The 23,145-nt window shown below is 35.0% G+C and overlaps 1 protein-coding gene across 1 annotated transcript in view; it reads left to right on the top strand.

Moving 5' to 3' along the window:
- The window catches only part of SLC4A10 (solute carrier family 4 member 10), a 337,987-nt gene that overhangs the window by 183,519 nt on the left and 131,323 nt on the right, over nucleotides 1-23,145 (top strand). The window contains 1 exon segment of the mRNA XM_049773345.1: nucleotides 12,022-12,182. Coding sequence (XP_049629302.1) covers nucleotides 12,022-12,182 — 161 coding nt within the window.

Genomic DNA, 23,145 nt, shown 5'->3' on the forward strand with positions numbered 1-23,145 from the left:
TCAAAATAATTTTGTTATTTGTAATTAATATTTTTATATTGTCATATATTTGAAAACTTGCTATATAAAAACAGCTGATTTTATGTCCTTTTAAAGCATCCTTGCTCATTTATTTATTTAGTTATAGTTGTGGAGAATCTGTTTATTTCGGTACACAGAGAACAAAAGTATAAAATTACATTTAATGGGAAGCCATTAAAGTGTAAAAATTGTGTAATGAGATGAGAGCTTCTAGAAGGATTCTGCCCATTTTCGGAGTATTAGACTTTTACCCCAGTTTATTATTTTTCTCTTCTTCAAACAAAACCATGCAACTTGAACTAGCTAGTCCTGCCTCCCAATTAAAGGGGGGAATAAGGGAGGCACCAAGACCAAACAGGTGCAAGACTACTATGTAGTAGGATAGGTACAGAGGGGACCACATATTCTAGGAGCCCTGGGGGTGAGGGAAGAGGATATGGGAGGTAGGACAAAAATGGAGGTGTAGGGAGGACAATTTGGTGATGGGAATCCCCCCTGATTTTATGTAAATATTTACCTAAAATATTATTGTCAACAATATGTAAGCCACTATTATCAAAATAAAAATTATATTAAAAATTGTGCAATGAACTCTGTGGTAGAGATATGCACAAGGAATTGTAGGCCACATACAGATATAAATGTCTTCCCTATTAACTTAAAAAACATGGTTTATATCTTTTTTTTTTTTTTTTGCTTACTTTAAACACAGTCATGGTTGGACCATTTTTCTCCATATTACCAGTGCATATGGTTTACTGAGTTTTTTGTGATGGCACTACATTTTATTATGTGAGAATAGATTTTTGTGCTATTTAGATCAATTGTATTTTTTTTTATTATTTTTATGTTTTGTGGTGCTAAAGAGTGAATTCAGGGTGATACATATGTAAAGAACTCTCTCACTAAGCCATTGTTCTTGATATTTAGGTTGTTTAACTTTTTGCCATACATATTACTCCAGTAATAATTTGACTGTTTAAATTATTTTGTAAATATTTATATTGAGTGAACATCTAACAATGTAATTTACTCCCAAAGAAATAGTATTTTTTAAATAAAATACTTTTACTACTTGGGCCGGAGAGATAGCACAGTGGTAGGGCATTTGCCTTGCATGTTGAAGGACGGTGGTTCGAATCATGGCATCCCATATGGTCCGCCGAGCCTGCTGGGGGCGATTACTGAGTGTAGAGCCAGAAGTAGCCCCTGAATGCTACCGGATGTGACCCCCCCAAAAAAGAAACAAAAATACTTTTAGTAAATGTTAAAATTACTTTATAACTGTCTATAAGTTTCAGGTGTGCATCACTAAAACCAAACATCAATTTAGTGTCAAAGTCCAATTTTATCCTTCATCGTATTTACCTTTGATATTGAAAATTGCCTTCATATACTATTTAGGTAACTTAAACTTAACCAGTAAGTGTAAAAGTACTCATTTCTTCAAATCTCATCTAAATATTTTGCTAATCTCTAGATAAAGATGTATCATATTGGGATAGTATAGAGGTATACTGGTTGGATTCTTGGCACCAAGTATACTGGGCCAGTACAGATTTTGCACAGTACAGGCCCGGTAAGCCCAGTGCTAGAGGACTCTGACTCTGCTGAGGTGTCCCAAGTATCACCAGTAGCACAGGACCTGAATAGCAGCATGTCCTCAGGTGCTGCCCTTGCACTGAACCTCAGGTTAGGTTGGCTAGAACTTCTGACACCACTTAACCACCTCCCACACGATTAAATTAATCTCATTGTTTTGATTTGTACTTGTAATTATTGCTGTTGAATAGTTCAAATTTTTTGTTTTACCTATTAACTATATATAATTAATCATTACTCACTTTATATTAATTCACTCATTTTATTCTTTTTGTTTTTGTTTTTGGACCACTCCCAGTGGTGCTCAGGGATTACTTCTAGCACTGTGCTCAGGGATCACTCCTGAAGAGCTCAAGAAACCATATTGGATGCCTTGCATGTAAGGCAAATGCTGTACATGCTGTTCTGGCCCTACTAATTATATTCTTTATGTACATTTCAGTACTTTAAATTGTTATGCCCTAAACTAATTGCCTTTTTAATAAAACATTTATATAAAATGATAAATTATCACAACTAGAGAGCTAGTACAGGACTTATGATTTACAATGCTTTCTTTGCATTCTGAAGAAAACTTAGGTCTAATCCTTGACATGATGTATGGTTCCCAGAACTCCTGAACACTGAGCCAGGAATAAGATTTGAGCAACTCTGTTCTGAGATCAGATGAGATCGAGTGCCTTCAGGGTGGTATGGAAATGCCGTCTAGTCCAGCCTTTATGGAAAACAATATGAAAATTCCTCAAAAAACTGGAAATAGAGCTTCCATACTATTCGTCTATACCACTTCTAGGGATATACCCTAGGAACACAAAAATACAAGTGAAAAATCCCTTCCTCACACCAATATTCATTGTAGCACTATTTACAATAGCCAGACTTTGGAAACAACCAAGATGCCTGTCAATAGATGACTATTGTCTCATGATTGAAGAGGTTTGGTAATGAATTTAAAATAAATTTTTGTGTTTAAGGAATCATCGGTTTTCCAAGGTAACAAGAAATAGGTTTCCTGAATGAAGGTCATCTGGTGACTTTGATTATTAGCTCCGGGTACTTAGAGTCTTTGTAATTCATTACTACAGAGTACTTTTGAGAAGTATTTATTTTCAGTTTTTTTACTCTCATCTTACAGAATAGAGCTGAGAAGATTGAAATATTTGTTTTGGCAGATATAACTCCATTATTCTTAAACTGACTGGAGATTTTTCAACTTCCAGACAAAACAGTGATTTATTCCTTTTGGCTGGTAAATTCTTTGTAATTTTCCAACTCATAAAGCAAAACAGTCCCAGAGCAATGTGAGAATCTAGCTCTTTAAACTGTCATAACTTTATCAGGTAGGATTTTACCATGCTGTACTAGATTAACGTTTTTTCCCCACATTGCCAACATGTATTGCTGTGTAATTATCAGGGAAGAAGATGAGCTAGATAATGCTTGATATTATCTAATGTTATTAAATAGACTTGTGTTTTAGCCATGCTTCTAGAACCTTACATATTGCACAACTGTTTGAGGTCAGGGAGACATCTCATGAGCAATCAGAATAGTAACAGACATTGAATTCTGGGTAGATGAATTCTGGCTGAGGCAAAACACACCGGGAAGAACAGAATGTATTTATTGACGACATTAGACAGTGAGTTTTAAATTGTCAGAGGTAAACTTGTTCTAGTTTTCCTATTTCATCTAAAAAGTCTTATTTTAGCATTATTTAATAATTCATAACTCTTATTTTTTAGACTTAAATTTAATTCTAGTAAATGATGATCATAATCATGTAACAAAGCACTTCTCTTTTGATTAGTATTCCTAGTTTTCTGCCGTTACTAGAAATAAGGATACTTTATATAAGCACATCACACCTGTCACATATAACATCATCAATTATTCATGTTCACTGTTGCTGCCAAGTAAAACTTAAGCAAAGTTTTATGATCATAATAATTTAATAAATGTGAAAACTAGCTGTTCAGTTTTAGAAAGCTTCAGAGAAGCCATATGCAGGGGCTAATAGAGTGAATACAATTACAGTGTCCTTTTATAAGTAACATATAATGTTATTAAGAGAAAAGTACATGGAGTTCCCACAGCTGTGCATCTGTGGAGACATCATGCTTGACTCACCATTGTTGACCTTTAAAAAGGCTTCCCACAAATAAACACAGAAAAAGAAAAGCCAGGCTGAGCAGTTGGCCCTCTGATATATACTTGGTTAGTATAGAAGGAATTATTATATCACATGTTTTTAATTGATGCTGTTAAGCATTTGATATTTAAAATTAGTAGAGATTCAAATCGTCATAGTATTTCAGTACATTGTAAACTGTAGATTAAAATGGAGCAAGAACAATTGCAGTCTATGAACACTAGGTTTGTATATATTTTATTTACCATTTTTTCTCTTCTCTTAAAAAAGAAAAATTTGATTATGTCTCTAAACCTTGTACATCATCAATTACATACATCAACATTATCCATATGATATGGATGCATTTTCTCTAACTTTTGCTGTAATCATATTCTCTGATTCTAACATCAACTCTACCTAGAGAATATTTTCTCTTAATGATCCATTTATTCTCTTAAGTCTGCTTTTTCCAATCATATAATATTTTTTTTACTTCTTATTTGTATTAAATAGAGATGAAAAGTTCTTACTAGGTTAACAGAGTCTAGTGAAATAAATGAAACTAGTTAAATTCTATGAAAAACATCTCATTTGCAGAAGAATTTTATTTTGTAGACTTTTAAATATGTGTATTGTAGAGGAGATTATCATCAACTTAATCCTCAAAGAATTTATGAAATGCTTATTTTAAATTGTTATTTTATAAAAAAGAGATTTCAATCTGTTAATATTGGATGAAAACAGATCCAAGTATACAGTAGAAAATAAAAATAATCCCCTCAGTGTTTAAATCCTCCTATTACCATAGAAAATGGGCCACACAATTAGCTTAACATATTGATAATTTTTTCATTGTCTTTTCACATTCATGCCTGTGAAACTCTTGTCTTCTTTGGGTTACTGTTCAAACAAATATCAATAGAGTTTATTTGAAAACTGAAATAAATTGGAGCACTTTAGGCCATTAACTGCAATCAAGCATTTGCAACTGACAGTATATTCTGTGACTACAAATCTTGTAAAAGGGATTTCGGTTTGATCTGGATCTGTTGATTTCTATATTTGACATTTGAAATGAAAAACATGTAATAGAAATATAATTATATATATTTATGCATATATTTTAGTTTAATAGATCTTGATATTCATTTAAATATTTAAAATATTTTATGTCATTCTAGAGCTGGCATAAAGTACTCTTTCTTTAGATGATTAATAATTTGATATTTGTAGCATGTGTTTTTCTTATTTTGGAATGTGTCTCTTCTGCAATCTCCTGTAATAATTATAAAACCTGTGGTTTATCAAATAATTTATGCAAATATTTTATAATGCTTGCTAGGAATTCCCAATGACTATTTTTACTAAAAGACAAAGTTCCAAAATTAAAAACTATTATTTTAAAGGAAGAACTTATATTTTGTATATGTTTTTAAATATCTTTTAAGAAAAACACACTGATCAATGGAAAAAAGTTAAAATGGGATACCAATGACAGTAAGAGCTATTCTTTTTTCTTTAAAACTACTAGATAGAAGATAAGTTGTCTTATCAAAATATGATACTGGGAACTTATATCAAGCAATAGACATTAACTCTAACCTAAATCTCACAGTGTAAAAAATAATATAAAATAAATTATAAATCTAAATGTAAGGGGCCAGAGAGATAGCATGGAGGTATGGAGTTTGTCTTGCATGCAGAAGGACAGTGGTTCGAATTCCAGCATCCAATAAGGTCCCCCGAGCCTGCCAGGGGCGATTTCTGAGCATAGAGCCACGAGTGGCCCCTGCGCACTGACTCAACCCACTACAAAATAAAAAAAATTATCTAAATGTAAAACATTAAATTATTAAAATTATAAAGAAAATGTAAAAAGACCTTTAGGGCATAGGTATCCAAAATTATTTTTTGGACATGATACCAGGAATATAATTTATAAAATAGTTACGAATTGGAATACATCAAAATGAATTTGTATCTTGATATGTTCTATGAAGGGAATGAGAAGACTGAGGGAAAAACTCAAGTGGTATTTTTTTTCTTTTTGTTCTTTTTTCTTTATTTTTTATAATATTTTTATTTAAACACCTTGGTTACAAACATGATTGTGTTTTGGTTTCAGTCGTATAAGATGACAGCTCCTCCATCACCAGTGTAACATTCCCATCATCAATGACCCAGATATTCCTCCTCCCCTCCCCACCCGCACCTGTACTCTACACAGGCTTTCTATTTCCCTCATATTTTCTCATTTTTAGGATAGTTCGCAATGTACTTATTTCTCTAACTAAACTCATCACTCTTTGTGGTGAGATTCATGAGGTCAGCTGTAACTTCCAGCCCTCTCCTCTTTTGTCTATGAAAATTATTGAGACATGTCTTTCATTTTACTTAAAACCCTTAGATGAGTGAGACCATTCTCTATCTTTGTCTTTCTCTCTGACTTATTTCACTCAGCATAATAGATTCCATGTACATCCATGTATAGGAAAATTTCATGACTTCATCTCTCCTGAAGGCTGCATAATATTCCATTGTGTATATGTACCACAGTTTCTTTAGCCATTCATTTGTTGAAGGGCATCTTGGTTGTTTCCAGAGTCTTGCTATGGTAAATAATGCTGCAATAAATATAGGTGTAAGGAAGGGGTTTTTGTATTGTATTTTTGTGTTCGTAGGGTATATTTCTAGGAGTGGTATAGCTGGAGGAATTTCCATATCGCTCTCCAGAAAGGTTGAACTAGACGGCATTCCCACCAGCAGTGAATAAGAGTTCCTGTCTCACTGCATCCCTGCCAACACTGCTTGTTATCATTCTTTGTGATGTGGGCCAAATCTCTGTGGTGTGAGGTGGTATTTCATAATTGTTTTGATCTGTATCTTCCTGATGATTAGTGATGTGGAGCATTTTTTCATGTGCATTTTGGCCATTTGTATTTTTTCTTTATCAAAGTGTCTGTCCATTTATTCTCCCCATTTTTTTATGGGATTAGATGTTTTTTTCTTGTAGAGTTCTGTCAGTGCCCCATATATTTTGGATATTAGCCCCTTATCTGATGGGTATTGGGTGAATATTTTCTCCCACTCAGTGGGTGGCTCTTGTATCCTTGGGCACTATTTCTTTTCGGTGCAAAAGCTTCTCAGCTTAATATATTCCCATCTATTAATCTCTGCTTTCACTTGCTTGGAGAGTGCCATTTCCTCCTTGAAGATGTCTTTAGTCTCAATGTCATGGAGTGTTAAACCTACATATTGTTCTATATAACTTATGGTTTCAAGTCTGATATCGAGGTCTTTAATCCATTTGGATTTAACTTTCATACATGATGTTAGCTGGGGATCTAAGTTTGCTTTTTTGCAAGTGGCTAGCCAGTTGTGCCAACACCACTTGTTGAAGAGACTTTCTTTGCTCCATTTAGGACTTCTTGCTCCTTTATCAAAGATTAAATGATTGTATGTCTGGGGAACATTCTCTGAGTACTCAAGTCTATGCCAATGATCTGAGGGTTTGTATTTTTTCCAATACCATGCTGTTTTGATAACTATTGCTTTGTAATACAGTTTAAAGTTGGGGAAAGTAATGCCTCCCATATTCTTTTTTTCAATAATTGCTTTGGCTATTCGAGGGTGTTTATTGTTCCAAATGAATTTCAAAAGTGCCTAATCCACTTCTTTGAAGAATATCATGGGTAACTTTAGAGGAATTGCATTGAATCTGTACAATGCTTTGGGGAGTATTGCCATTTTAATGATGTTAATCCTGCCAATCCATGAGCAGGGTATGTGTTTCCATTTCCGTGTGTCCTCTCTTATTTCTTGGAGCAGGGCTTTATAGTTTTCTTTTTATAGGCCCTTCACATCTTTAGTCAAGTTGACTCCAAAATATTTGAGTTTGTGTGGCACTAATGTAAATGGGGTTGTTTTCTTAATGTCCATTTCTTCCCTATTATATAAAGACACAAACTAGCAGAAATTATGGGACACAGCAAAAGCAGTATTGAGAGGGAAATTATAGCTTTGCAAGCACACATCAGGAAGGAAGAAGACTACCTGAATAGCTTAAAGACGCAGCTCATAGAATTAGAAAGTGATCAGCAAAGGGACCCAAAAATAGGGAGACAGAAGGAAATAACAAAGCTGAGAGCAGTAATAAATGAAGTGGAAACCCAAAAAGCAATCTAAAAGATCAACAAAAGCAGAAGTTGGTTCTTGGGAAAAATAAACAAGATTGATAGACCATTAGCAAAACCTACAAAGGAAGAGAGAGAGAAAAACTTGATAACTCGTATTAGAAATGAAAAAGGGGAGATCACTACCGATATTGCAGAGATTCAAAGGGTAATCAGAAACTATTTTGAGAAACTCTATGCCACTAAGAATGAGAATCTGGAAGAAATGGATAAATTCTTGGACTCTTATAACCTCCCACAATTGAATAAAGAGGATGTAGGATATCTAAGCAGCCCCATCACTATTGATGAAATTAAAATGGTAATCAAATGTATGCCCCAAAACAAAAGCCCAGGCCATATGGATTCACTAATGAATTCTTTCAAACCTTCCAAGAGGAACTACTACTAATCCTGGCAAGACTCTTCCATGAAATTGAAAAAAACGGGAACACTTCCAAATAGCTTTTATGAAGCCAAAATCACCTTGATACCTAAACCAGATAGAGATGCTACCAGAAAAGAAAATTACAGACCAATATCCCTGATGAACACAGATGCAAAAATCCTCAACAAAATCCTGGCAAATAGAATTCAATGCCTCATTAAGAAGATAATTCATTATGAACAAGTATGTTGCATTCCAGGAATGCAAGGATGGTTTAACATCCATAAATCTATCAACATAATACACAAAATCAACAACAAGAAAAATAAAAATCACATGATCATATCAATAGACGCAGAGAAAGCATTTGATAAGGTCCAACACCCATTCTTGATCAAAACTCTCAGCAAGATGGGAATGGAAGGAACCTTTCTGAATATAGTTAGAGCCATCTACCACAAGCCAGTGGCAAATATTATCCTCAATGGAGAAAAACTAAAAGCCTTCCCTCTAAATTCTGGCACAAGGCAAGGCTTTCCTCTCTCACCACTCCTATACAACATAGCACTGGAAGTCCTTTCTATAGCGTTCAGGCAAGAAAAAGATATCAAGGGCATCCAGATAGAAAAGGAAGAAGTCAATCTCTTCCTGTTTGCAGATGACATGATACTTAGAAAACCCTAAAGACTCTACCAAAAAACTTCTAGAAACAATAAACTCATAGCAAGGTGGCAGGCTACAAAATTAACACACAAAAATCAATGAATGTTGGTGTACCTATCTGAGACCCTGAATTTTGGTGTTGCTACCAGACCCTGAATTTGGGTGTAGCTACCCAAGATCCACCAGATCAATCCTTAATTATTTGATTCTACAAATGGCCTTTCTATACATTTCTTTTTGGGTTTTGAGTCATACCTTGCAGTGCTCAGGGGTTATTCCTGACTCTGTGGGGATTGAACCCCGGTCAGCACATGCAAGGCATATGCCCTACCTGCTGTGCTATTACTCCAACCTCTCAAGTGGTAAAATTAATGACAAATATGCATGACTTTCTTGAAGGAGCAAAACTGATTTTCCAGACGCAGACTCTAGCATTGAACCATTAGCTGAACATTACTGGGAATGACTTCAATATTTATCTTTGAGGTAATTGTCTCTTTTAAAATAAGGGAGATGATAAAATATAGAGAAAAAAAAACATTTCAAAGTATATTTACAAAAATATTATATATAGACTATGTATGAAACTCCCATGTTCAATAGTATAAAAACAAGCAAATCAATTAGATGAAGGAAAAAAACAGTCATTTCAAAGAGATACTACATAGGCAAATACACATATTAAAAGATGTTCAACATTATTAATATTAGCTACTTGCATATTAAAACCACTATTATAGATAAACACATTACTGTATTATTAATCATTAGTTACATGAACACATTACTATATTAATAAATAAAAATAAAAATAGTTATACTAGCAAGTGCTTATGAGTCTTCAGAGATAATTTATTTCTCATTCATTGCTAGTGTGATTCTAAAATGAAGTGTTATTCTAAAAATGGGTTGAAAGTTTCTTTTGTTTACTCACAGCCTAGAGTTTCTTTGAGGTTGTTACTGGCTTGGTGCTCAAGGGTCACTCCTGATGGTGCTTAGGGCATTATATGTAGTACAGTGTTTAGAATTGAGATCTTCTGTACTCAGTCTGTTGAGTTGTGCCTCAAGTATACACGTTCTTTTTTGCTTGTTTTAGGGTCACAGCAGTAGAGTGCAGGACTCATGCTGGGCTTATCCCTGACTCCAAACTTGGGAATTACTCTTGGCAGTGCTTGGAGTACCATAAGCAGTGTGCTTTGATTGAACTAGGGTCAGCCATATAATAAAAGACAAGTTCCTTATGCCTATGCTATTCCAAGTCCACAATTTCTTATGAAACTAAGTATATATTTACTATTAATCCAGAAATCTTAGTCTTGGGTATTTATTCCAGACAACATGAAAAATAATTCTGACATAAAAATATTACAGAGAACTTAGTTCTATACTAAATTCCTCCCCATGCAGGGAGTTTCCTTTTCTTCTCTTTTACATTCCAATAAGCTTTTTCTACCCTAAAAACAAATGAATAAATATTTACAATAGGGTTTATAGAAGCTTTAGTTGTAACAGCAAAATTTGTGAAGAAACCAAAATATTGCTTAGTGGTGAATGATGTTTATAAAATTCCTGGTAAAGCTATACAATGGAATACTACTCTACAGTAGAAAGAAAAAGTGCTATTTGTATATACAACAACTTGAGTGGTTTTAGAAGCATTCTGCTTAATGAAAGCTGTCAGTCTTGGGGCTGGAGTAATGTCACAATGAATAGGGAATAGGCTCTGCATGCAGTTGATTTGGGTTCAATCCCTGGCATCCCAAATGGTCTCCTGAGCCTGCCAGGACTGATTTATGAGTACATAGCCAGAAGTAACCCCTGAGTGCAGCCGGGTGTGGTCCCCAAATTAAAACAAATAAACAAAGCCAACCTCATATTATAATGTCCTCAAATGATAAAACTATAGTAAAAAAGAACAGATTAGTGATTTCCATGGAGAAGATCCAAGATGTAAATTGAGAACAGCAAGAGTGCCTTTGTAGGGGCTGGAGAGATAATATAACTGGTAGGCCATTTACCTTGCATGCAATCAGCTAGTGTTCAATTCCCCATCAACCCTGTATAGTTCTTGGAGTCCTACCAGGAATGATCTTGAATAAAATCAGATGTAAGCCCTTAGCGCTGCCAGATGTGGCCGAGAACTAAGAGTTTTCCTTGAGGTTGTGTCTTCCTGGTTATGCTAATTTTATTGATAATGTACATGGAATAAAAATGAATGAATGTACACAAACTGAATCTTGTGAATACTATATTTCAAAAGACACTCAATAAGATGTGCAAACTTTTTAAATGATTAAATTTACCAGTTTACTGGAAGTCAAATTTAATTACAGATTTTTTACAAAAAATTTTGATAATTTTATGTAGATTATGAATCCCATTATTGCTTTAAATAATATTATTATTAGTTATAACTTATAAAAAGTATTTTGTAGTCACTTGTAATATAAGAATAATTAGGAAAATATGATTTTTATGTGGCTGATCTGGGTTCTATTTATCTCCAGCACCACATCTGAACCCTTGAGCCCAACCAGAAGTGATCCCTGAGTGCAGAAACAGTTAACCTTGAGCATACATGGTATGGCTCAAAACAAACAAAAAACAAGACCAACAAAACAAAAGAGTCTTATTCTCCTAATGCTAGTTCTATGAATACTATAAAGGGAGTAAGAGAAAAGGGATTAATTTTTAACTTGAAGTTTGTTTCATGTAAGAGAATCAAGTGTTAATGTTTTTCCTACTATAAACATTAATGATATATATATAAGATGAACATTTTTATAAATTAATTAAAAGTAATTATATTCTATTTTCAAATAAATGCAGACTCTGAAGGAAAATAAGAAAAAGTTAGAGTTGAATCTGGTTCAACAAGATCATTGGGAATGTGACTTGAATTAGATTTTGTACTTCCCACACCCACAAAGCCAAGAGGCAATATAGTTATCTTTTTATTTCTACTATTTATCATTTGGATAAAAGGTAATTTATCTAAAATATAATATTCACTGTGCTAATAATAAAATTTATTTATGTAGGTGGTTGAAATTTGAAGAAGATGTTGAAGATGGAGGAGAAAGGTGGAGTAAGCCTTATGTGGCTACTCTTTCATTACACAGCTTGTTTGAGTTGAGAAGTTGTATTCTGAATGGAACTGTGCTGCTGGATATGCATGCCAACACTTTAGAAGAAATTGCAGGTATATATATATTTTTTTTATCAGTCCACAGACTATTTTCCTTTTATTTTTTGGTGATGCATTCTTATTTTTATCTAAAGGAATTTGCTTAGATGTGAGGGGAGATATATTTAGAGATACATGTTCAAGAGAGAATAAAAATGTACTATATTTCCCTTTTATAGGTATAGATAATTCTCAATTTCCTTCTCATAATTCTATATACTAGTGTCCTTTGTAAGATAAATTGTCTTACCTGCATATGGGATCTTATATATAATTTCCTCCTATACTCAGTGCATATGTGCTTATATTTCAGAGAAATATGGCTTAACTTCTCAGTGTTAAGTCTAGAGTAAGAACCAGAATGGACTCCTATTTAGTTGTATGTTTTTTTTTAAAAAGTATTTAACACTCTCATATGTAATTTGATCATGAACACTTAGAAAAGTGAGAGGGAAAACCTGTAAAGCTCGAATGTTTTCACTATGTAAATACATGAACTGATCAAATGAAAAAATCTCATCAAATATTCATCAAAGTTCATCAAAATTTTATCAAATGTTAGTTTAGAACAGAACAAAAATTTAATGCACATTTATTTTAAATAGAATAAAAATACTTAAATTTAAAAGCCAAGTGTTGAGATTAGTTTACAATATAATACTATGTGTAGCCCTTGAGATGAAAAATTGATAGTAAAATATCTTATGGAGATAGAAGCTATATTTAGGAACTGTACTACTCTAAAATAAAGGCCAAAAAAACTATGGGATCTTTCTATATGGAAATACATTGTACTAAAATACTAAATACATTGTACTAAAATAAAAATAATACAGAAAGCATTTTAAATATGAAGTGGTTAATTGTTGAACTAAAATAAAATTAATTAAAAGATTCCTTTTTTAAATTAAATGGAATTAAATTTTAATAATATATTTAAGCACCATAATTACAAACATGTTTGTATTTGAGTTTCAGTCATTAAAAGAACACCTCTTTCACCAATGCGACATTCTCACCACCAATGCTTCTCATCTCCCTCCTCTCCCGCCCCCACCTGTTTTCGAGACAGGCATTATTAACATTGTCATCATAGTCTTTAGTGTACTTTTATCTCTAACTGCACTCACCAATCTTTGTGGTGAGCTTCATATAGTGAGCTGGTCCTTCTAGCCTTCACCTTTATTGCCTCTGGGCATTATTACAATAATGTCCTTTCTTTTTCTTAAAACCCATAGATGAGTGAGACTATTCTGTGTCTGACTCTCTCCTTCTGACTTATTTCAACATAATAGTTTTTCTATACATGGATAGACATGGAAAATGAAATTAAAATTAATTGACTAAGTTAGTCAATTAGTTAAAACAAAGAAATTAAAATTAGTTATAAAATCTTATAGCTTAGAGAAAAACACTTTCACATAGAATTTATTTATAAAGTTGAAAGACTTAGGAGACTATAATGTTTTAATTTAATTGTTGAGCTGGAAAATTAACTAAAGAACCCCCCAAAACTCAGTGTTCTTTTAATAAGATAAATAAGAAAATATTACATTAGAAAAATAACATAAACAAGTCTCTAAAACATCATTAAGTGTCCTTCCTATTTTTCATGAGAAAATAAAATTTCTAAAACTTTATGGTCTAGATTCTATGTAAGGACTTTTTGACTTTGGGCCCTGTGCTCCTTTTATTATACCACAACTGCTGTCTGAGGAAAGAAATGGCTTAAAGTAGATGTGGTCCCAATAGTTTATTTTAAAAATTACTTGTAGAGAGGCAGAAGTGCATGTGGTTGACCCAGTTCAGTCCTTGGCATCCTGTATGGTTCTCTGAACATCACCAGGAGTAATTTCTGGGTGCAGAGTCATGACTAATCCCCAAGCATTACTGAATGTGGCCCAAAAAACAACAACAAAAATTACTCGTAGAGGTAGTACAGTGATTAAGTCACTTGCCTTGCACTTGGCCAGCCTATTTTGATACCCAACACCACATGTGAGGTTCATTGAGCACTGCCCTACGTGCTCCCTGAGCAGAAACCAGGTGTGGTCCCAAAACCAAAATATAAAAATAAATAAAATTACATGCATTACAATATGTGAAATAAAATCTATAATCTTTGTATACATTATTAGGCAAAAATGAAAAAACAAACATAAACCCAAAATAGATAAGCTTTCCTTCACTGAGTTAAAACTGTATAGAGGTTACTCTTTAAAATATTTAACAAGAACCTTCAGGGTTGTATAACATTAAATGCAGTATATTTTTTCAGAAGAACATAATGTGTTAATGGTTCATATTTAATAAATAATTAATGAATATGCTAAATTAGGAAAATTGTGAAGAATTCTAGAATAATAATAGCTATGCAATTTTTTAGCTTTGCAGTGCTAGTTCTTGATGATATCCGATTAACATTTTTATAATTTAATTAGCCTCAAATTAAAGGTCTTTCAATAGTACTTAGTAGTTTAGGTAATTGAGCTTTCTACATTATGTTTTTGACAGAGCAGTCTACAGCTTAGTATTATTGTTGCTATTCTTCATAAGTAAATAAGCTGACCAGAATTTGAGGTTTACACAAAATAAGTTAATAGTTTATTTTGTACTTAAGTCCTTACTTCTATGACCTTTAAAAATGGTTTGATCCAAGTAAATTTTCAGTTAGTTAAATGTAATGAAGCTATAAAATTCCTCAACCTGTAAAGTTATCTTCATAAAATATCTTTTCTAATTTAATCAGATTTAGATTTTGGAAATCATAATTTCTAATATTTTGGGGGGGCTTCTAAGTGGTGCTCAGGGTATCTGGGTGCCCCCCCCCAGCCAGCTGATGTTCAGACCTGAGTATTGGGAGTTGTCTGGAATAACCCAGTGGTACTTGGGGATCTCCACAGTCACACCTAGTTGTGCCAGGGACTCCAGTGCTAGGGAGGGCCATGCCATGGCCAATTTTGAACCAGGATCAGCTAAGTTCAAGGCATGCACTTTCATCCCATATTATCTTTTATGCTGCTTTTGTGCTTTGTATAGAAATTTATGCCTAGTAAAAATATTTTATTAAGTTCTCTAAAATTTTGTTACTGATTTTTATCATCCTAGCTCAATTTTGTTCTTATATTTGTGCTTTCTTTCACCAATTCTACCTCTTTAAGCTTAAATCTATGCTTAGACTCTATGAAGGTAGACAGCTCTGTAAAATTTACTTTTTGAAAGCAAATTATATTTTCTAAGTATACTCTTAGAAATGAAAGTAGTTCAATGGAAGTCTCAATACCCTAAATAGCTTTGTAAAATATAATTTCTGCCCTTTTAATTAGTTTGTATCTTTCTAGCTCCAAAGTAGCCCAACTTGCATGTCCCATTTTCATGAGAGAGCAATCTGGAAAATGTCAGTCACAAGGAAAGTAATTAAAAACTAATACCACATAGAAAACTATGGCTAGAATATTTATATTAACCATATTATCATAGTTTCTCAATAATTAATTAAAAGAAATATCTATTTTTTGGTAACTTTAATTTGGCATACTTAATACAAAGTATTTTTATCCTCAATAAAATATCATCCAAATATTTTCTCCCTAGAACATATAATTGTTTTTTTAACATTCATTCATTATAACATTACCTTTTTTTAAATTTTTTTTTGGGGGGGGCACACCCAGTGATGCTCAGAGATTATTCCTGGCTATGCGCTCAGAAATCACTCCTGGCTTGAGGGACCATATGGGACGCTGGGGGCAGTCTGTCCTACGCTAGTGCCAGCAAGCAGACACCTTACTGCTCTGCACCACAGCTCCAGCCCCACTTTCACTGTAACATTTCCTTTATGACAATTGAGCTATAAGACTGTTTGTAATAAATTATAATTTATTTACATATAAAGATTTATAACTTCATAAAGTATTTAATATTTAAAGATATTTGTTTTTTATTACAACTCTATGGGTAAGGAGGAATATTTTCCTGAGTTATAGATAAATGGAAAAATAACAGATTATTTTCAGAAATATAAAAAATTACTTTTAATCAACCTATAATCATAAATTGTTACTGATTCCTGGTCATTTGTAAACAGAATAATTAATGATAAAGCATTTAAAATTTCCCAATATTTCTATTTATTTTATATTAGTTACTAATTCAATTTTTTTTTTTTCTTTTTGGGCCACACTCGGTGACACTCAGGGGTTACTCCTGGCTATGATGGAGGATCAAACCATGGTCCGTCCTACGTTAGCATGTTCAAGGCAAACTTTCTACCTCTTGCACCACTATCCCACCCCTCTATTTTTCTAAAACAAAATAAAAGTATATTTAACGATTCTAAATCTTTGTATATTGCCAGTACACAGACTCATAAGTATTAATATTTATAGACATTATTTTTAATTTGGGGGAGCCATACCTGTTAGTTCTTAGGGCTTACTTCTGGCTCTATACTCAGGGATCACTCCTGATGGGCTTGGAGGACCACATTAGAATTCCATAGACCAGATTCTAGTTGGCCACAGGTATGGCAAATATCCCACTCACTGTATAATCATTCTGGACCACCTGTAGACATTTATTAAGATATGAAAATGACCAAAATATAATTTTAGAACAATCAGGGAATTTTACATTAATATTCTATTATGTTTTTAATAGATTTAAATAATTGTTCAGGGACTAGAGTGGTAGCAGAGTGGTAGGACGTTTGCCTTGCACATGGCTGACCTAAGACTGACATGGGTTTGATGCCCGTTATCCCATATGGTTCCCCGAGCCAGAAGCGATTTCTGAGCACAAAGTCAGTAGTAACCAACCCGAGTGCCACTGTGTGTGGCTCAAAACACTAAAAAAAATAATTGATGAAAGAGCTTTTTGTAGATTTAAAAGAAAATCTCATTTGTGTTTGGTAGGTTTATCAAGAGTTTCAGATATAATTAAAGCAGTATTTTCCTTTTGATAAAATTAGTTTTAAAATATCTATTCCCCACTATTTCAGAGAATTCAGTAAATATAAATTTTTCTTTCAAAATGTTATTTAACGTTTTAAAATCTAGTCTTTCTAAATATGTTTTCTTATAAAATATTCTAGTGCAGTGGTTGGCAAGCCGCTGCTAGCGAGCCACATGCGGCTCTTTACACTTTTTTTTTTTAATATAAATTTTTATTTTGATCATAATGGCTTACATATTGTTGACAATAATATTTTAGGTACATATTTACATAAAATCAGGGGGGATTCCCATCGCCAAATTGTCATCCCTACGCCTCCGTTTCTATCCTACCTCCCTTTTCCTTTTCCCTCACCCCAGGGCGGCTAGAATACGTGGTCCCCTCTGTATCTAACCCACTACTTAGTAGTCTTGCACCTGTTTGGTCCTGATGCCTCCCTTATTTCCCCCTCTATCTGGAGTCAGGACTAGCTAGTTCAAGTTGCGTGGTTTTGTTTGAAGGAGAAAAAAGCAATAAACTGGGGTAAGAGTCTAATACCCCGAAAATGGGCGGAGTCCTTCTAAAGGCTCTCATCATCACTCTGGGAGATGGAGAAAAAGTAGGTGAAACACTCCACTAGTACCAAAAGAAGTGTCAAATATCCAGTGAGGGCTCCAGCTATTTCGATAAGCACCACACAGAGCAGACAAAACAAACAAACAAACAAGTAGAAAAAAAAATAAAACAAAAACAGACAAACAAAAATCACGCCATGGTCTTGAATTAAGAAACATGGCATAGCACATAACGAAAGAGAAGAAAGGAAGAGAAAAAATAAAAAAAATAAAAAAAAATAAGTATAATTGGGGACTACACTTTCAATAATCACACCCAAACAGAAATCGACCAAAATAGATTGGTAAATCAAAAATAATAATAACAGGGGCCGGGAAGGTGGCGCTAGAGCTAAGGTGTCTGCCTTACAAGCGCTAGCCAAGGAACGGACCGCGGTTCGATCCCCCGGCGTCCCATATGGTCCCCCCAAGCCAGGGGCGATTTCTGAGCACATAGCCAGGAGTAACCCCTGAGCGTCAAACGGGTGTGGCCCAAAAACCAAAAAAAAAATAATAATAATAATAACAATAATAAATGAAGGTACTATATATATTTATATCAAAAAAATAACCAAGGTTTTGTGCTTTTTGTATTTTTGTTTTTTTCCCTCCTGCACTGGCACAGTAAATATTGGGGTCATTCGAAAAAGAATTCACTTGGCCTAAGAGATATGGGATTTCTCCGTCCTTGGAGCATACTGTCATGGGATCAACTCTAGACATTGCTCAGGATCCTTTACTTTCCCGTTGGTGTTTTTTTTTTTTTTTTTTTTTCTTTCTTTTTTTTTTTCCTTTGGTGTGTGGAAGACTTCTGCTCTGTGTTTAGAGGTCTCAGTATCTGTACAGATCCTGAGGTGGGACTTATGATGAAGTCAGTCTTTGTGGTTCTAGAGGTTCTGTTACCTCAGTGTCATTTTAACCCATCTTCTGTGGTTGATGATCTTGGTCTTTGCACTGAGCCTAGGGTGGCACCTAGGATAGCGTCTTTCTTTGTGCTCCCAAAAGCCCCATTCCGTTACAGTTGTCTCTGCCGGATCTTTGGGGCTGGGGATCATGATTCTTGTGCAGGTCATAGTTCAAACCCTAAACTAGGGCTTATTTATTGGTCCCAAGATGTATACAGTCTGGTCGTGAATCAAGCAGCCAGTCATCTGTAAATCCCGATCTTGGGTTTTTGTCCTACCAAAGGGAGCCAAGACTTCTGGTTTTGTCTTGTCGTTAGTTGGTAAGGTAGGCTAATCTGCTCTAAGGTCAAAATGATCGCATTTTCCCCGTTGTCAGGATATCATGTTAGAGGTGGGACTTGTTGTTGGTCTCGTCGTATTAAGGCCGTCCTGGATGGAGTTTGTTTCCTGCAGCTGTTGTGGAGAGCTGTGCCGTTTCTATGTCGGAGATCCAGGGTTCAAGGCTGGATGAATGGTATCTAATCACCTGAGGTCTAATTTGATTCCACATGACATATTTTCAAGGCAGGAGATATCCCTATATTTTAAATAACTATGAGTTCCTATCTCTAGTAGATAAGAGCTCTCTTTTATTATTTTTTTTAAATGTAAAATTTCCCCTTTACTTAGTGTGCCTTTGTAGGGGGAAGTGGTGCTACATTATAATGTCTGTGTATTCGTGGGTGGACTGATGGGATAACAGCCACAGGTCACCTACCAAAAAACGAAGAAAAAAAAAAGGGGGGGGGGATTGAAACTGTATGTGCTCACAAATATATATGAAGGACAAACATTTAAAAAAAAAAGATAAATAAATAAATTAAAAAAAAAAAGAAATAAAATGAGTTAGCGAAATTTTTATGGGACCAAAGTGGTGCAAAAGACTACCTTACATTTGGGGGAGGGCAGGTAAAGAGGTGGTGTATTACAGGTCTTATGCCTATGTTGGAAGTACAGTTTTTCCCATTGTCTTTTGGGTTTTTCTTGTGGTGTGTGGGTTCCCAGGCATCTTCCTAACCCACCCCCTGACCTTCTTCAGATTGGTAAATATTTGCGGCAGGGGGGTCTTGGAAGAGTTCTTGCATTGGGGATACTTTTGGATCTAGGCCCGGTTTCAAGGAGCAGTTCGCGTTAGGGGGAGTTGGTCGGGAGGGCCTCGCAGCATGAGTCCATAGGGGAGTTGGCTGTCTTTTCTTTCAGGAGACGAGGTGTGGTTTTATCTGGGTGTCCTCTCGCCTGGGTGCTGGGTACTGGTTCATTGGGTAGGAGGTCGATCTTGATGCCTAATAGAATAAGGACTGGGGGAGAAGAGTTTTAATATGGTGGGAGATCTGGATGGGATTGAGGGGTGAGGGGATAGTTGGATTTCCGGAGGGGGGAAAGGGGAAGGTGTATGGGAAGGGTTTGAAGGGAGAGAAAAGAGAAAATACCTTAGAGAGAAAAGGGGGGGGGAGAAAGGGAGAAAAGTAATGAGCAGAATAGAAGAAGAAAAAGAAAAAAAAAAGTAGTGAGGAGAGGGGAGAGAATAGCAAGGGAATGCTGGTTTGATTGAATGTGTTCGAAGAATAGAGCCTGTAGTTTAAGTCTGTACGTCTCAGGTACTGCTTCAGTGGTCTGACTGGTCACGTGCTTCAATTCCTAAATGAAGGTATTACCTAAAGATAAAGTGTATGTTAAAGAGTTTTCTTGTGGCCATCTCGTAGTGCAAGCAAGGTATGGTATCCCGTGTGGTATCCCGAGTTGCCACCTTAGTTTGTCCGCCCTTTGTATCCAAGGGCACCTGTGGGCAGAAAAGCTGAGAGGTTATTTAAAGTATAGTAAGATAAAGGCATTAAAAGGTAGTGTTATGGTATGTTGCCATTGTAGTCCGTGATTTCCCTTGGTGTTCTATACTTGTGTTCCTGTATATGAACTCTCAGGGATTATTGTGGACCTTTGTTGTAGAAGTCTGATTACATACCTGTTCTCTCTATGCTGCCGTTTCTGTTGTTGCTGTTTTCTTTGTGGTATAATGTGTAGTCAAGAGTTTGCGTTGTTCCTTTTTCATGTATTTTGGACACTGCTCCCACGTCTATGCTGACTATTACAGTGTTCGGAGTTTCTACCCTGTTATTTGATAGGATTTAGTTGTGTATAAACTATGTGTTCTAGGTGTTTCAGAATAGTGCTACCATTCTGTGTTTATCTTTTGTCTTCTGACTTACTTCGTTTAACATAACATGATCTAGGCCCATCCATGTTGCTGCAAAGTCTGTGATTGTATCGTTTCTGACTGCCATGTAATATTCCATTGTGTATATGTACCACATCTTAATGATCCATTCATCTGTTGTTGGACATCGAGGTTGGTTCCAAGATTTGGCTATTATACTGAGTGCTGCAATAAATAGTGGGGTGCATATATATTTTGGAATGAATGTCCTTCCATCTTGTGGGTATATGCCTAGTAGAGCAATTGCTGGGTCAAATGGCAGATCAATTCTGAGTTCTTTGAGCACTCTCCAGACTTTTCTCCATAGATGTTGGACTAGGGGGCATTCCCACCAGCAGTGGATGAGAGTTCCTTTCATACCGCATCCTCGCCAACAAAGGTTGTTTCCATTATTTTTGATGTGAGCCAACCTCACTGGTGTAAGGTGGTATCTCATTGTTGTCTTGATTTGGATCTCCCTGATGATGAGTGAAGGTGAGCATGTTTTCATGTGTTTGTTGGCCATCCTTCTGTCTTCCTCAGAGAAGTGTCTATTCATTTCATCTCCCCATTTTTCTATGGCTTTATTTGGTTTTGAGGGGCTCAGCTTTCTGAGTGCTTTGTATGTTCTAGATATCAGCCCTTTATCTGATATATCAAGTGAAAAGATTTTTTCCCATTCTGTTAGCTGTCTTCTTGCATTAAGTAGGGTTTCTTTTGCCATGCAGAAGCTTTTTAGTTTGATGTAGTCCCATTTGTTTATATTTGATGCTAACGTTCTTGCCATTGGTGCTCCGTTCTCAAAGACCTTTTTGATATATAGGTCTTCGAGTGTTCTGCCTATTTTATTCTCGATAAACTTTATAGATTCAGGTCTGATTTCAAGGTCTTTGATCCATTTTGAGTTGACTTTTGTATAAGGAGTGAGGTATGGGTCAATTTTCACTTTCGTACATGTGGTTTTCCAGTTGTACCAACACCATTTGTTGAATAGGCTTTCTTTGTTCCATTTCAGATTCTTGCCTCTTTTATCAAATATTAGTTGGCTGTATATCTGGGGGTTTATGTCTGGGAATTCTGTTCTGATCCACTGGTCTGAGCTCCTGTCTCTGTTCCAGTACCATGCTGTTTTAATTACTATGGCTTTATAGTATAGTTTCAAGTTAGGTAAGGAGATGCCTCCCAGCTTCTTGTTTTTCAGTATGTGTTTGGCTATCCTGGATCTTTTGTGGTTCCAGATGAATTTTGTGATTGATTGTTCTATTTCTTTAAAGATTTGTGTCTGAATTTGGATAGGGATTGCATTAAATCTATATAGAAGTTTGGGTAAGATAGTCATTTTGACTATGTTAATTCTACCTATCCATGAGCATGGGATGTTCTTCCATTTCTTTAGATCTTCTTCAATTTCTTTCTGAAGTGTTTTGAAGTTTCCCTGGTAAAGGTCTTTCACTTCTCTTGTAAGGTTTATTCCTAGATACTTGATATTTTTTGATACTATCTTAAATGGGATTGTATTTTTAATCTCTCTCTCCTCAACTTCATTGTTTGTATATAGAAACGCTACTGTCTTTTGTGTATTGACTTTGTATCCAGCCACTTTGCTGTATTGGTTGATTGTTTCTAGGAGTTTTACTGTGGACTCTTTAGGGTTTTTGATGTATATCATCATATCGTCGGCAAATAGAGCTAGCTTGTGTTCATCTTTCCCTACTTGAATTCCTTTGATTCCCTTCTCTTGTCGGATTGCTATTGCTAGCACTTCTAAGGTTATATTGAATAAGAGTGGAGAGAGTGGACAGCCTTGCCTAGTTCCTGACCTTAGTGGGAATGCTTCTAGTTTCTCGCCATTAAGTATAATGTTGGCTGTAGGCTTTTCATATATAGCTGTAACTATCTTGAGGAAGGTTCCTTCTAACCCTATTTTGCTGAGTGTCTTTAACATGAAAGGATGTTGGATTTTGTCAAATGCCTTCTCGGCATCAATTGATATGATCATGTGGTTTTTGTCTTTCATGTTGTTGATGTGATGTATCATGTTTATTGATTTGCGTATGTTGAACCAACCTTGCATTCCTGGTATGAAACCCACTTGGTCGTGATGTATGATCTTTTTGATGAAGTGTTGGATTCGGTTTGCTAGGATTTTGTTGAGTATCTTTGCATCTATGTTCATTAGTGAGATTGGTCTGTAGTTTTCTTTTTTGGTGGTGTCTTTGCCTTCTTTGGGAATGAGTGTGATATTAGCCTCATAAAAGGAGTTGGGGAGGATTCCTGTTTTTTCTATGGTTTGGAAA

Source organism: Suncus etruscus, chromosome 5, assembly GCF_024139225.1.
Source record: "Suncus etruscus isolate mSunEtr1 chromosome 5, mSunEtr1.pri.cur, whole genome shotgun sequence".
Lineage (NCBI taxonomy): Eukaryota > Metazoa > Chordata > Mammalia > Eulipotyphla > Soricidae > Suncus > Suncus etruscus.